Genomic DNA, 16,181 nt, shown 5'->3' on the forward strand with positions numbered 1-16,181 from the left:
CAAGAGAAGCCCGAGCCCACACCCCTCAGTACGGGATATACCCCCCCAGTAGGTACGTTACAAGCCTGGGTGTGATACTCCGAAACTGTCACTCTTCTGTCCGGGGTTTCGACCTGTTGTCTCGCTTGGACAACTCTGACAACATCACCGTTCCTTTATAGGTTCAGTGACTAAAATAGAATAGACACAGAGTAAAATAGTGCAGTGCAATAAAATAGTTAGACAGAGTAAAATAAATCAAATCAAATCAAATTTATCTGTAAGGCCCGACAACACACGTTAATGTCCCCACAGGCCGGACATGTCTTTTTTTTTCTTTTTTTTTGAACAAATGTTTTTTATTTACCCTTTTTTAACATAAAACTAGACACACAATACATTAACAGTAGAAATCCACAATAAATCACAGGACTATGACCGACATAATAATAACAATAATGACAGTCCAGTACTTAAATCAAAATAAATGTAGATTAAAAGATATACACATAATAAATACAATACAATACATATGATCTTGCTTGCTCTCCACCCCCCCCCCCCCCCCCCCCTCCTCAGGACCCCTTTTGGACAATCCATCCATTATTCCGTTTAACACCAGGAATTACAAATTCATATGCTATCCTTTATCCTCTCCACCACATCTAACCAGGTTGCTATGCTGCTTCATTAACACCTCAAATTCGTGCGGTAGATATCTCTAGATAAATCACATCGAGATAGGTAAGAAGAAGAACCCATACCTTCCGGCACATTTTATCCGGTTGAATCCAGCGTGATGCTATCAGCTTTTTAGCAGCCGTAAGACCGGACAAAATGTGTCTCTTTTACCTGTATAGAGGCTGCTAACTGAGAAACATCATTCAACAACAATACAGAAGGCAGTACAGGTATGGTCAGAAATAAAAATTCTGATAATTGCGTGGTTACTTCTTCCCAGAATATCTTAACAGGAGGGCATTCCCAATACATATGCATAAATGTACCCATATCACCGTTTAAACATAAGGAGCATCGAGGGTCTTGTTTGAGCCCCATTAGGTGCAAACGTCTAGGAGTTAAGTAAGTCCTATGAATAAAATTAAGATTAATCTGTTGATGATCCGGGATGATCAAAGTTACATCTCATTTAAAACTAACTTAAAATCATGGTTGAGAGATGGTCAAGTGTGCGACCATTTTAACTGAGGGGTTGTATTTTACTGTATTTATTTGTATGTATTTTAGGGTATTGTAACCTATACTGATTCCTACTGTGTTTTAATTATTGTACTATGTTTTTTTAACTGAGGGGTTGTATTTTAATGTATTTATTTGTATGTATTTTAGTGTATTGTAACCTATACTGATTCCTACTGTGTTTTAATTATTGTACTATGTTTTTTAACTGAGGGGTTGTATTTTAATGTATTTATTTGTATGTATTTTAGTGTATTGTAACCTATACTGATTCCTACTGTGTTTAATTATTGTACTATGTGTTTAATTATTGTTGTGCTCATGTCACCTGCCCCAGAGACTACAGTTGAAAATTAGCCAACTTGGCTAAACTGGCATATTTACAGTCAAATGTTCCTTAATATGCACTGTCTCTGTATTTTAAACCAATAAATACAAAAAAATAAAAAATAGACAGCCGTACGTTTGCCCAAACTTCATCCCAATCAAAATCTACTTCCAAGTTTGGTATGTCCTTCCTCCAGATTAAGTCTTCTTTAAACAAGTCAAGAAGAAACATCACAATAAATCAAGAACAAAACAAAAAAAAAGAATTTTTAATAAATGAATGCAACACTCCCAGACATACCCCACACGGAGGTAAGGAAAAACTCACTAAAACCTAGCAATAGAATAGATAATATAACGTTAGTAAAATAATGCAATAGTGTAGTGCAATAAAATAGTTATCATCTACAGTAGTATCAAACCCACGATGGTCTAGTAATTTATACCCGGAAATAATAAATTACTTTATTATTGCATAACAAAAAAGACACAGAGTGAGAGAGAGTGACAGAGAGAGATAAACAGAGAGAGATTTTGGTCCTGAGAACTTGTCCCTGGTGTCACAAGTTTTCCACTGACACACACACACACACACACATGCACAAACATGCATGCATGCACGCACGCGTGCACACACACACACACACACACACACACACACACACACACACACACACACACAAACACACACACACACACACAGAGTGATGTCCTGATATCTTTGTGTGTGTGTGTGTGTGTGTGTGTGTGTGTGTTGTGTGTGTGTGTGTGTGTGTGTGTGTGCTGTGTGTGTGTGTGTGTGTGTGCGTGTGGCAAGGGGGTAGCGGTAATGTGAGAACGTTTTCTTCTGTGTGACCCTGTAGTGATGTCACATCCTGTCACTAGTACATCACCACCTAGGGCTCCTCAGCGAGCGCTCTCTCTCTCTCTCTCTCTCTCTCTCTCTCTCTCTCTCGCTCTCTCTCTCTCCTCTCTCTCCTCTCTCTCTCTCTCTCTCTCTCTCTCTCTCTCTCTCTCTCTCTCACACACCACAGATGTTGCAGGTTCACTGTCGTGCTGAAGGTAGGTTTAGAGGTGGTTTAGAGGCTTGTCTCATCCCCCTTATCACGGGGAATAGTGTTGAACGGCTCACAGGTCTGTGCTGCCATCTACTGGTATTTACATGTAACTGCACTGTGACATGTCCCCATCTCTCTCTGAGACACACATACATGTAGGTATTAATATCTCTCTCTGAGACACACATACATGTAGACATTAATATCTCTCTCTGAGACACACATACATGTAGACATTAATATCTCTCTCTGAGACACACGTACATGTAGGTATTTCACCAGAGGGCTGCCATTCACAGCACCCCTGGAGCAGGCAGGATGTTGTCCAGTGCCTTGCTTAAGGACACGTTGACTGCGTCACTTGGACACATGTTGCAGGGATTGAACCTGTGAATGTCCAGTTACAGAACGGTCTATGATGTGTTTAAAACTGGAAAAATCGGTCTTGATCTTAGGAGGAGTCACTTTAGTCTAGCAGCAGTAGTTTTAGTTTAGCTTGGTTTAAACTGTTTAAAGCAGTAGTTTTAGTCAAGCAACAGTCGTTTTAGTCTAGCTTGTTTTAAATGGTTTAAAGGAGTCAATTTAGTCTAGCAGCAGTAGTTTTAGTCTAGCTTGGTTTACACTGTTTAAAGGAGTAATTTTAGTCTAGCAGCAGTAGTTTTAGTCTAGCTTGGTTTACACTGTTTAAAGGAGTAATTTTAGTCTAGCAGCAGTAGTTTTAGTCTAGCTTGGCTCTAAATGGTTTGTGGTGCAGCACTGGTCACTTTCCCCTCTCTTCTCAATGCAGTGCGTGTGTGTGTGTGTGTGTGTGTGTGTGAGTGTGTGTGTGTGTGTGTGTGTGTGTGTGTGTGTGTGTGTGTGTGTGTGTGTGTGTGTGTGTGTCTGTGTGTGTGTGTGTCTGTGTGTGTGTAGTGTGTAGTGTGTGTGTGTGTGTGTGTGTGTGTGTGTGTGTGTGTGTGTGTGTGTGTGTGTAGTGTGTGTGTGTGTGTGTCACTAAGCCGAGGGGATGAATGAATACAAAGCGCTCAATAGAGCTGCCCATCGCTACGGTGACGGTTGCTAGGGGTGATGGTAATTCTCAGCAGTTACCAGCCAGCGGTGATGTAGAGAGTTGAGTAATGGTGGCATTATGGGATGTTTGGTAAGATGAGAGAGAGAGAGAGAGATTGGTTGGAGTGAGCGAGAGAATGGAGTGAGAGAGAGAGAGAGAGACAGACTGAGGGTTTAAAGGAGTCTAAAGTCTAATGTTGATTTCTCTCCATTACCAGAGATTGGACCTCATGATCGAAAGTGTACGTAACTATCTTTCGTAACTATCTTTGTTAGTAGGGCCTAACAAAAATAATGGTTGGTTTCAGGTTGCCGACCGACCCTGCCGATTTAGGTGCGACCCAATATATTTTATGAGTTTAAAAAAAAAATTTATATATTAAAAAAAAAAAAATCCGTTTTTTTATTTTTATTTTTTTTTTTAGAATAAAGTTTCATAGAACTCTTAGTCAAACATTTAGTATTATGGATATTAAACATGCTGGCAGAGTACATGCATCCATGTTGTTGTGAACATTTTAACCCTTTCACTGCCACACGACAGCCGGTTAACCCTTTCACTGTGACAATACAGAAGGTTAGCCCTTTACTATCACACAACCGACGGCGATGCTCCATCATTAGCATCATTAGCTCCGCGGATGCGGAGCTAATGATGCTAATGATGGAGCATCGCCGTCGGTTGTGTGATAGTAAAGGGCTAACCTTCTGTCGTGTGGCAGTGAAAGGGTTAATTAAATAAAGAAATTCCCTATCCATAGTCGCCGTGGGAAAGAATAAAAAAAAAAAAAAAAAATTCCCTACCTACCCATGGCCAAACTGACAACCAACCTGAAACCAACTATTATCTTTGTTAGTAGTTCATACGAACACATTTTACGAAAGTCCTCCTCCGAATGCCTGAATGTGTTCGTAAGTGGGAAAAATTATCGCAGCTGGGTTCCCATGAATGAAGAAGTGCAAGCGTGTTTCTCATACGCCTGAATTTGCATACAGAAACACCCCGCCAGCTCCTTATAAGGAGAGGCTATCCATTGCATCTGGTTCGTGTTGATGACCCTTATGGGGGAAATATTCAACAGGTAGCGCGAAAGCAATTTGCGACTGATCATACAGCACAAGTACAGTACAACGAAAATAAGTTTGGCATCCAACCAGAATACAAATGTAACAGTAAAGTGCAATTCGCTGCTGTCGGGACAAAACCTCATAACTCCATTTTTTGAATTTTTTTTTTATTATATAAATCAACTCCGTAGATCATCCTCCATATGTGTGTGTGGGTTTTACAAAGTTTAAACAATGGGAAAGCATTAAACCGATCATCTGTCTAAACCTCCTAACTCTATTCACCCTCAAATCTGTGTTAGTTTTTTTCATCTGCTGAAAAGTTGGGTTTTTGGAGTTATGAGGTTTTGTCCCGACAGCAGCGAATTGTAACATACAATGCACAGGTGATTAAACTGGTTAAAAGCTTCATTACGTGCAGGGCTTGACATTCACTTTTTGGATAGCCACTGTGGCTAGTGGTTTTCCAAAGTCACTAGCCACTCAGCATTTTCACCAGCCAAAAATCCCCGCACTCGTGCCCCCAGCCAAAAAGTGTCAGTAGTGTGGTGTGTGATAAAATAACATCTAATCCAATAACATCTGTCCCCACCCGAACATCCCACCCACCCAGACAGTCACACTTTACATTCTCTGTTCCTGTGTAGCCATTTGTGTAATGACAGTATAACAAGTATTGTACTTAGTCATTGTTGCAATGTACTTACTGCATTGAATTGACTCAATACCTAGGAATAAGGTCAGGGTTAGGATTAGGAATATAGTTAGGGTTATTGTTAATGTTAAGGAAGTGTAATGCGGTATACACTGTGTAACAATGAGTATGTAATTACAAAAACTAAGTACAAACTTAATTAATGAAATTGTAGAGCACTGTGATATATTGTTACCAATATTTGCTTTGATGTCTAGTCCTCTATTCTATTCAGTGTGTGTGTGTGTGTGTGTGTGTGTGTGTGTGTGTGTGTGTGTGTGTGTGTGTGTGTGTGTGTGTGTGTGTGTGAGAGAGAGAGAGAGAGAGAGAGAGAGAGAGAGAGAGAGAGAGAGAGAGAGAGAGAGAGAGAGAGAGAGAGAGAGAGACAGAGACAGACAGACAGACAGACAGACAGACAGACAGACAGACAGACAGACAGACAGACAGACAGACAGACAGACAGACAGACAGACAGGCAGGCAGACAGACAGACAGACAGACAGACAGACAGACAGACAGACAGACAGACAGGCAGATATGGAATTCAATGGAAGAACAGAACACAGAAGAATAGAACACGGTAGAATAGAATGGCTATAGGAAACAAGCCATGTTTGATCTGAATGGTAAATAGACTGCAATTATATAGCAGCTTTTAACCAAGAAAGAGGCATCTGGGGCAGCTGTCCATGGTGCTGAGTGCACAGTGATAATGTGCAGCATATAATATAATATTATTTGCGAGTGCTATCTTGACTGAGAGGGTGGCCAGGACGGTGTTAGTCTCGAGCCCTTATGCTTAAATGAATGTGGCTAGCTAGCTAACAAACACCGTAATATTAGTTTAATAATACACGTTACATAATACATGTTAGTAGAGATGTTCCGATACCATTTTTTCCTTCCCGATCCGATTCCGATACCTAAGCTTTGGGTATCGGCCGATACCGATACTGATCCGATACCAGTGCATACATAAAAAAATATATATATATATTATATAAATTATAAAACTTTAAAAAAAAAAATTTATACAGCTACTGTTTTATATATACTGTTTTTTTAGTAATAACTATAAAGTAATGGTATTTATTCAACAACAGGTGATTGTATAGATTAGTATTAGTATCAGTAATTGAAAACTATCTCAATGAGTTCACCCACGGAAAGGTTGTTGGCACATTCAGGGCCACCTGGGAGAAATGCGAGGCCCTGTGCGAGATTTAAACGCGAGGTCTCTGGTCTATACCAGAGAAAACAAAGTAGCAAGGAGCCAAGGGCCGACATCAGCTAAATAGGCTAACTGCAAATAGAGTAGCCAGGTACTGACACCAGGCCACACACAGCTTTGGCCAACGCTACCCAAGCTACACAAACGACCAAGACAATTCACACACAGCACATGTCGTATCTCCAAATGTTATGAAGTAACATATGTTTTGCCTGGAAAAAAAACATCGTTATTAACAAAACATTCGGGAGGGGAAGGAAGGAAGAGTGGGGTAATGTCCAATGGACATCTTACCTGCACCAAGGAACGCAGGGCGAAAGGCCGCAACACAGGTCTCCACGTTGACGAAAGGCCTCTCGCTGGCGGGACAAAAAGAAGCTATGGCCGGAGCCTTGTCATGGTGCAGGCCCGACTACATCTTCTGTCAAAGATGATGTCGTAGTCAGAGTGCCAGGGCCCCCTGCTATTCTCACGGCTAATGTCAATGGTCGTAGCACAAGCTAACAGCTAACTCTAGGCTAACTGATAGCATCAAACTAACGTTCCCAGCCGAGCGCAGCCGGCAGCTAACGTCGTAGCTAAACAGCTAACGCACACAGACACACACAATGAACTCAACAGACGCTACCTTACCTGTAACCCCTCCCCTCATTGAAACCAATTCTGCTGCCTGCAGAGCCTCAGAGCTGCCTGCAGAGCCTCAGAGCCAGGAACTACAAACGTGTCTAATGTGAAATATATAAGCATATAAGCAAAACTAGATTTTAGGTCTGTGATGAAAAAGGGCCTCGCGGGAAGGGGGGCCTCGCAAAAAATAAAAATAAAAATAAAAATACTTTTTTTTTTTTTTTTTTTTTTTTTGTGTGCGAGGCCCCCCTTCCCGCGAGGCCCTGTGCAACCGCACTGCTCGCACACCCCCTGAGGCGGCCCTGGGCACATTAGTTCCACACGGACATTATTCGTTGCTGCACTTGCTTCCACAAGGCTCCGTTTAAGTAGCAGAGGCTCTGTTGGGATTTTTGCACAATAAATATTCAACATTCTCTTTTGAGACTCCGCCTCAGACTCTTATCATTTGGCACTAAAAGCTAAACATTGTCACCGATATGGCTGTCCGCAACATGTCATTAATTGTGTACGCGAGGTGGTCGATCAGTGACAACGTTAACGTGAGCTAGGTTAGCTAGCATGAGGTACCGGTAGATGGAAAGACTGTAACGTTACTGGTGAAAATGTGATTTACGTTGGAATACTCCTTTGCCAACTTGCTGTACTTTGCTTGCAGGTCTGCAGCCATTATTGCTGGATTATGAATAGCCCCAACTTTAGCCAAGGTAACGTTAAAACTAAAACTTTAACGTTAGTTAACGCTAGCTTTCGGTTAGCTGTTCAATGCTAATAACACCACCAAGCGAACCCATCAGAGCTCCCATTCAACAGCGCTATGTCGGGACGATGTGGCATTTAAGAAAGTATCTGCTGTTAAAATGACAAATGGCATTGACACTTTAATTCACGGTCGGTTAAAACACGTTTGTTTTATAATGCTCATTGCTTACTCAGCAGACCGCAGTGTTGTTGATGAATTACGTCATATGGTATCGGAGCGCAGAATTAGAGGGTACTCGCCGATACCGATACCAGCATTTTAGGCAGTATTGGCGGCATTTCCGATACTGGTATCGGTATCGGAACAACTCTACATGTTAGTTTGTTTACTTACTCGCACATCCAAAAATAGTCGTTCTCATTCTCTTTTCTGTTTGTCGATGCTTTGGTTCACCCGGTCTTTTCACAATATTCCACCACATTGTAACGTTAGCTAACTGTCTGTAAAGTAAACTATGGATGAGTCGGTCGCACTAACCAGTTGAGCTATTAACGTTAACAGCGTTCGTTCAGCTGTCAGCTGTCACACACGGAAGCAACACGACACGTGCGATAGTAGGGCGAAGTGGATGGGCCAATGGAATGAGCACACTGTGCGCACCCAGTCCTTGTGGGAGTTGTAGTATTATATAGTATCACCTGGATTCACTTAATTATTCCAGATGCCTTTTGTAGACTAATTTTTTTTTTTTCATAGAAAAAAAAGGCACCCGCCCCGTTGGCGGGAAGAATGGCGCATTTACCCGCCAATGACGAATTCTACCCGCATTGGGCGGGTGGGCAGGTGTCAATGTCAAGCCCTGATTACGTGTGTGTGTTTGTGCTGGGCGCATCTGCCTTATGCATTCTCACCAAGCCATTTCTCCACTGGCTCTTAGATGTGAACACTAAGCAAGGTAAGAAATAAATAAAACCAACAATAAATAATATAGAGAACAAGACAGTATATGGAATATTAATACAGTCTATTCGACTATAGCTACATCCACGCGATTGGGATTGAGTTTTTTTTAAATGTTATTCTATTTATTTTTGGGCTTTCTGTATTTTTCACCCATCCCAATTTTAGTCGTTAGGCCAATTCCCTTCCTGGTCGTTGCACGCATTGCCCCACATGCCTCCTCCGATACATGTGGAGTCGCCAGCCGCTTCTTTTCACCTGACAGCGAGGAGTTTCACTATCTATCTAGTATGCTTCCAGTCTTCCCGATCCTCCATGCATCTGGATAGCTTGCCGGTGCTTTCTGCTCCTGCATCTCTCCTTAGTACGTCCACATACGTTAATGTGGGACGTCCTCGTGATTGATGCCCGTGTGTTGGTTCCCACAGCACAATTTTGCTGGTTGGCAGCTCATGGTGTCTCTGGCAGTGACCTGCCAGCCTCATTCTCCTGACTGTCACTTTCTCGCTCACCCTTAGCGCCCCCATACAAGTTTGCATTAGCGACATGCTCATCCCTGTTGACCCTGTTCACTGGGGGAACGTAACGCGTGCAGAGGTTCATGCTATTTCCCCCAGATCCTCTCCCTGCTGAACAGGCGCCCCGACCAACCAGTTGGAGTCGCAGTTTACAACGACCAGGACCCCACCGGCTTCCCACCCGCTAACACTGCCAATTGTGTTATGGTACATAACAGTACACAGTAAACTTCGCTGAGTACATTTTACTCAAACTAAGTACATTTGACTCAAACTGAGTAAAATTTACTCTGCGAAATTTACTGTGTAGGGACGACTGACCAAGCTGGAGGTACCGCTGTGGGATTGAGTTCTTACACAGAGGCACTAAAAGGATTTCACCCATCTAATGAACACACTAGACTAGACAAATATCAAGATGTATTCATCAGTGGACCAATTGCATGCTTTTGTAGAGGACAAGAAGCCTTCAGTCGACTCCTTCAGACATTAAGCACCCCCAGAGCCCAAATGGAATGATAACATTTTTTAAATATTATACTTTTTTCTTTTTTTTGTCGACTAATAATCGACTAACGGCAAATTTTGGCCAATCATAGTCGACTATCCAAATCCTTAGTCGGGGACAGCCCTACAATCACCAATGATTTCTCCCAAATGAAGCCGTTAAAAACATGGGCGCACACCAGTCTGTCCGACTTACGCCTTTTCGAGTTCGTAAAATCCTGTTCGTAACTACGTTAGAGGGTTCCCAAAGTGAGTATTGCAGCAGCGCAATAGTTAGATAACCTAGGTGGGGAACAACCAGGAGATCACTGCAACTCACACAAGTTGGAGAACTATCTCTCTCTCTCTCTCTTGCTCTCACACACACACAAAGGGAGCCGCATGTGATTGGTGGAGGCGGGACCCTTACAAAAAACTGTTGTTGCTAATCATTGACACATGCTAGCCTGTAATAATCCCCCCCAGGAAAATCTACTTTGCATTTGATATATTGCAAATATATGCCATCACACACTGGCATTTAAAGGGTTAGAATTATAAAATGAATATACGTGGTGTTATGATCAGGGCTGAAGTTGAATAAAAGATTGTATTTCTTTTCAATCTGAGATAAAAAAAAAAACTGAAAATCCATCAAAATCAGTGTTTTTTAACAATAATTTGTGATGCCATCACAAACACTGGCATTTAAAGGGTACAAATAAAAAAAATCCTGCACCAGAATGCAGGAAATGAAGTCTTTGTAACAAAACATTTCCTGGTGGGGGACCCCCAGACCCCCTGCTTAAAAAGTGGCCTGACTGGGGCTATATTTTGCACTATATTTCCTGGCCTGAATGATTTCCGCAGTCCGGCCCTGGTTAAAAGCCTCCAATGCTTATTAGTGTGTGTGCGTTTGAACGTTTGCATGTTTCAACCATACATTTCCATTTATAAAAATATATATATATATATATATATATATATATCATAATATCTTTTTTATTCCTCTACTAATATCAGCTTTCTAACCATATGTTTATTATTTCTCTACTCCTAATATAAAACACGGCTGTGTGTGTGTCTGTGTGTGTGTGTGTGCGTGTGTGTGTGTGCGTGTGTGTGTTTATAACCTATCATTAGTATGCGCTTCAGTTTTATGGAGAGAATGTTGTCATGCTGTAGAATTCCGACTAGACTTCAACACACACACACACACATCCTGTACACACACACACACAGTCAGTCAGTAAACCAGTCAGTCAGTCAGTAAACCAGTCCGTCAGTCAGTAAACCAGTCCGTCAGTCAGTAAACCAGTCCGTCAGTCAGTAAACCAGTCAGGCATTCATTCTTTCATTCAGTAAACCAGTCAGTCTGGGGTTATGGTGAAGGGGCGGGATGATGACAGCCTCTGACATCATCAGAGGAGTGAATATCTGAACACCATCTGGAAGGAAACATACACACACACACAACACACACACACACACACACACACGCACACACAACAAACAAACAAACGCACACACACAGACAAAACAAACAAACACACACACATACACACACACACACACACACACACACACACACACACACACACACACACACACACACACACACTGAGACACACACACACACACACACACACACACACACACACACACACACACACACACACACACACACACACACACACACTGAGACACACACACACACACAGCCTGACTCACGCTGTTGATATTTGAGTGGGGTGATGACGTAGCCGTTTCCATAACCTCTGCGCCCAACAGCTACTTTGAGCTCTGGCTCAGTCTAATTCTGGTCAGACAGGGAACGGACCAGAGACCTACTGTACAGTACAGACTGCAGGGTGACTTTCAACTCTCCCCAATGTCCCAGGACACCAGGCTACTGTACCAGCAGGCTGTAGTGTAGATCCATAGTAGATTCACAGTAGATCCGTAGTAGATTTTCTTTAAATCTTTATTTTAGAAGATATTACTCTATTGTTATGTTTTCTTCCTGCAGGTGTTACAGTGTGTGATGTTATTTCCCTGGAGAGAATAAAGTGTATGTTCTCTCTCTCTCCACTAGAGGAATATATTAGCTGGTGAACAGCTGACAGGCGCGCCATACTGTTGACATTGTAACTGCATGTTAAACAAACACATGGGACTGTCGGCAGGCTACAGAGTAACTGTACTGTACCAGGCAGGCTGCGCTCCAGCTCTGTTGAGACCCTGACACACCAGTGTGCCAGCTACTCCTTTTTGGGTCCCAAACCATAGTTTAAGAAACAAGTAAGTAAGTAAGTAAGTAAGTAAGTAAGTAAGTAAGTAAGTAAGTAAGTAAGTAAGTAAGTAAGTAAGTAAGTAAGTAAGTAAGTAAGTAAGTAAGTAAGTAGAAAGGAGGGAGTGGGAGACAGAGAGAGAGAGAGGGTGAGAGAGAGAGAGAGAGGGTGAGAGAGAGAGAGAGAGAGAGAGAGAGAGAGAGAGAGAGAGAGAGAGAGAGAGAGAGAGAGAGAGAGAGAGAGAGAGAGAGACAGAGAGAGAGATAAAGACAGAGAGAGAGACAGTGTGGCTGGATCTATAGGCTGAGGTCTCCAGCTGACAGTGGGGGGGGGGGGGCGGGGGCGGAGGGGTTTGACCATGTGACTGTAGTCAGAGACATGCAAGGCATGAGTAACTCATTGGACTGCTTCTACATACTCCTCCTTCACTTCCTGTACCCTCCTCCTCTCCCACTCTTTCGTTCAGAGTGGCTTCTCTCTCTCTCCCCGTATCTCATACCCCAAGTGCCTTCTCTCTCTCTCTCTCTCTCTCTCTCTCTCTCTCTCTCTCTCTCTCTCTCTCTCTCTCTCTCTCTCTCTCTCTCTCTCTCTCTCTCTCTCTCTCTCTCTCTCTCTCTCTCTCTCTCTCTCTCTGTCTCTCTCCCTCTCTCTCCCTCTCTCTCTCCACGGAGTTATCTGGAGCGTTAGAAGATGTGAGGAGTGGTTGAGAGGGTTCTGGAGCTCCGGTCGGAGGCACCATGAGTGAGTAACCCAGGACGTCTGAGCCCAACGCTAACAACTACACAACTACACACTGTACTGATACTAGACTACTGGACTAGTCAGCTCTGTCTCTCCCTCTGCTTATGTCTGTCTGTCTGTCTGTCTCTCTGTTTCAGTCTGTCTGTCTGTCTCTCTCTCTGTTTCTGTCTGTCTGTCTGTCTCTCTGTCTGTGTCTCTCTGACTTGATAAGTCTGTTCTGTTTTCAGTAGCTTTACAGCGTTAGCTTTTCGAGATCACAGCTCACTAAAACACTAGTAACCAGTTGTCTTGTCACATTTTGATTTTGAGCTAAACGTAACCTCCAGTTTGATCTAAGATGTTATGGTTAGTTCCCATCCAGTGAACTAGTGCAGTTGGATAAGTGTTGGTTGGTGGGCAGCGTGTGACCTTGGAGTTGAAGACAGGAAGTTGTTTGCTGTTTTGTTTGTTTTTTAACAAGTCAAACTAGAGGTGGTGCAGGTCACAGTGGAATTAGCATAACTGTAGCAGAGTGTATTATATGGTCTGAGCATGAATTACTTACCCATTAATTACATTTACATGTTTTATTTTACTTATTTACTTTAATCTCTTAATGTCTCTTTTAAGCAGTGTTTGAATAGTGTTTGTATTACACTGCTTTTCTTTCAACATCTAGTATTACAGTAATTACTTTGTATTTTAGGTGTCTGTATTTAAGGGGAAATCACCCTCAGTTGTTTATTGTACACACTCAGTGGCAATTCATCCAGCTCTATTTACCCCATTACAGCTCTATTGACCCCATTACAGCTCTATTTACCCCATTACAGCTATATTGACCCCATTACAGCTCTATTTACCCCATTACAGCTCTATTGACCCCATTACAGCTCTATTTACCTCACTACATATCTATTTATCTCACTACAGCTCTATTTACCTCACTACAGCTCTATTTATCTCACTATAGCTCTATTTACCTCTACAGCTCTATGTATCTCACTACATATCTATTTACCTCACTATAGCTCTATTTATCTCACTATAGCTCTATTTATCTCACTATAGCTCTATTTACCACTACAGCTCTATTTACCTCACTACATATCTATTTATCTCACTACAGCTCTATTTACCTCACTACAGCTCTATTTATCTCACTATAGCTCTATTTACCTCACTACAGCTCCATCTACCTCACTATAGCTCTATGTACCTCACTACAGCTCTATTTACCTCACTATAGCTCTATTTACCCCATTACAGCTCTATTTACCTCACTATAGCTCTATTTACCCCATTACAGCTCTATTTATCTCACTATAGCTCTATTTATCTCACTATAGCTCTATTTACCTCACTACAGCTCTATTTACCTCACTACAGCTCTATTTATCTCACTACAGCTCTATTTACCTCACTACAGCTCTATTTATCTCACTATAGCTCTATTTACCTCACTACAGCTCTATTTACCTCACTACAGCTCTATTTATCTCACTACAGCTCTATTTATCTCACTATAGCTCTATTTATCTCACTATAGCTCTATTTACCTCACTATAGCTCTATTTACCTCACTACAGCTCTATTTATCTCACTACAGCTCTATTTATCTCACTACAGCTCTATTTATCTCACTGCAGCTCTATTTACCTCACTACAGCTCTATTTACCTCACTATAGCTCTATTTACCTCACTATAGCTCTATTTACCTCACTACAGATCTATTTACCTCACTACAGCTCTATTTACCTCACTATAGCTCTATTTACCTCACTACAGATCTATTTACCTCACTATAGCTCTATTTACCTCACTACAGCTCTATCTACCTCACTAACCTCACTACAGCTATATCTACCTCACTACAGATCTATCTACCTCACTACAGATCTATTTACCTCACTATAGCTCTATTTACCTCACTACAGCTCTATTTACCTCACTACAGCTATATCTACCTCACTACAGATCTATCTACCTCACTACAGATCTATTTACCTCACTATAGCTCTATTTACCTCACAGCAGCTCTACTCCTGTCTTCCAGTGAGGAAAGTGAGACCTACTATAGTTGATATGTTGTGTTTATGGTGACCTGCTACTGCTAGTGCTATGTTGGCTCAGACAGACAGACAGACAGGTTGTGTTCAGACAGACAGACAGACAGACAGACAGACAGACAGACATGTTGTGTTCAGACAGACAGGTAGACAGACAGACAGACAGGCAGACAGACAGGTTGTGTTCAGACAGACAGACAGACAGGTTGTGTTCCGACAGACAGACAGACAGACAGACAGACAGACAGACAGACAGACAGACAGACAGACATGTTGTGTTCAGACAGACAGACAGGTTGTGTTCAGACAGACAGACAGACAGACAGACAGACAGACAGACAGACAGACAGACAGACAGGCAGGTTGTGTTCAGACAGACAGACAGACAGGCAGACAGACAGGTTGTGTTCAGACAGACAGACAGACAGACAGGCAGACAGACAGGTTGTGTTCAGACAGACAATATCTCTGTCTCTCTGTCTCTCTGTCTGTCTGCCTCTCTGCCTCTCTGTCTCTCTGTCTCTCTGCCTCTCTGCCTCTCTGCCTCTCTGTCTTTTATGTTGTGTTCAGACAGACAGACAGACAGGTTGTGTTCAGACAGACAGACAGACAGACAGACATGTTGTGTTCAGACAGACAGACAGACAGACAGGTAGACAGACAGGCAGACAGACAGACAGGTTGTGTTCAGACAGACAGGTATACATGTTGTGTTCAGACAGGCAGACAGACAGGTTGTGTTCAGACAGACAGACAGACAGGTTGTGTTCCGACAGACAGACAGACAGACAGACAGACAGACATGTTGTGTTCAGACAGACAGACAGGTTGTGTTCAGACAGACAGACAGACAGACAGACAGACAGGCAGGCAGACAGGTTGTGTTCAGACAGACAGACAGACAGGCAGACAGACAGGTTGTGTTCAGACAGACAGACAGACAGGCAGACAGACAGACAGACAGACAGACAGACAGGCAGACAGACATGTTGTGTTCAGACAGACAATCTCTCTGTCTCTCTGCCTCTCTGTCTCTCTGGCTCTCTGTCTCTCTGTCTCTCTGCCTCTCTGTCTCTCTGTCTCTCTGGCTCTCTGCCTCTCTGTCTCTCTGCCTCTCTGGCTCTCTGTCTCTCTGTCTCTCTGTCTCTCTGTCTCTCTGGCTCTCTGTCTCTCTGTCTCTCTGGCTCTCTGCCTCTCTG

General features: G+C 42.5%; 1 protein-coding gene across 1 annotated transcript in view; it reads left to right on the top strand.

The window, feature by feature from the left end:
- The first annotated feature begins 12,808 nt into the window (after window positions 1-12,808).
- LOC311246412 (trafficking kinesin-binding protein 1-like) overlaps window positions 12,809-16,181 on the top strand; it is a 76,946-nt gene continuing 73,573 nt past the window's right edge. The window contains exon 1 of the mRNA XM_084336569.1: window positions 12,809-12,933. Within this exon, the coding sequence (XP_084192695.1) occupies window positions 12,930-12,933 (4 nt within the window). The 5' untranslated portion in view covers window positions 12,809-12,929. The remainder of the gene's footprint in view (window positions 12,934-16,181) is intronic.

The sequence above is a fragment of the Notolepis coatsorum genome, assembly GCF_963971535.1.
Source record: "Notolepis coatsorum genome assembly, chromosome: 19".
NCBI lineage: Eukaryota > Metazoa > Chordata > Actinopteri > Aulopiformes > Paralepididae > Notolepis > Notolepis coatsorum.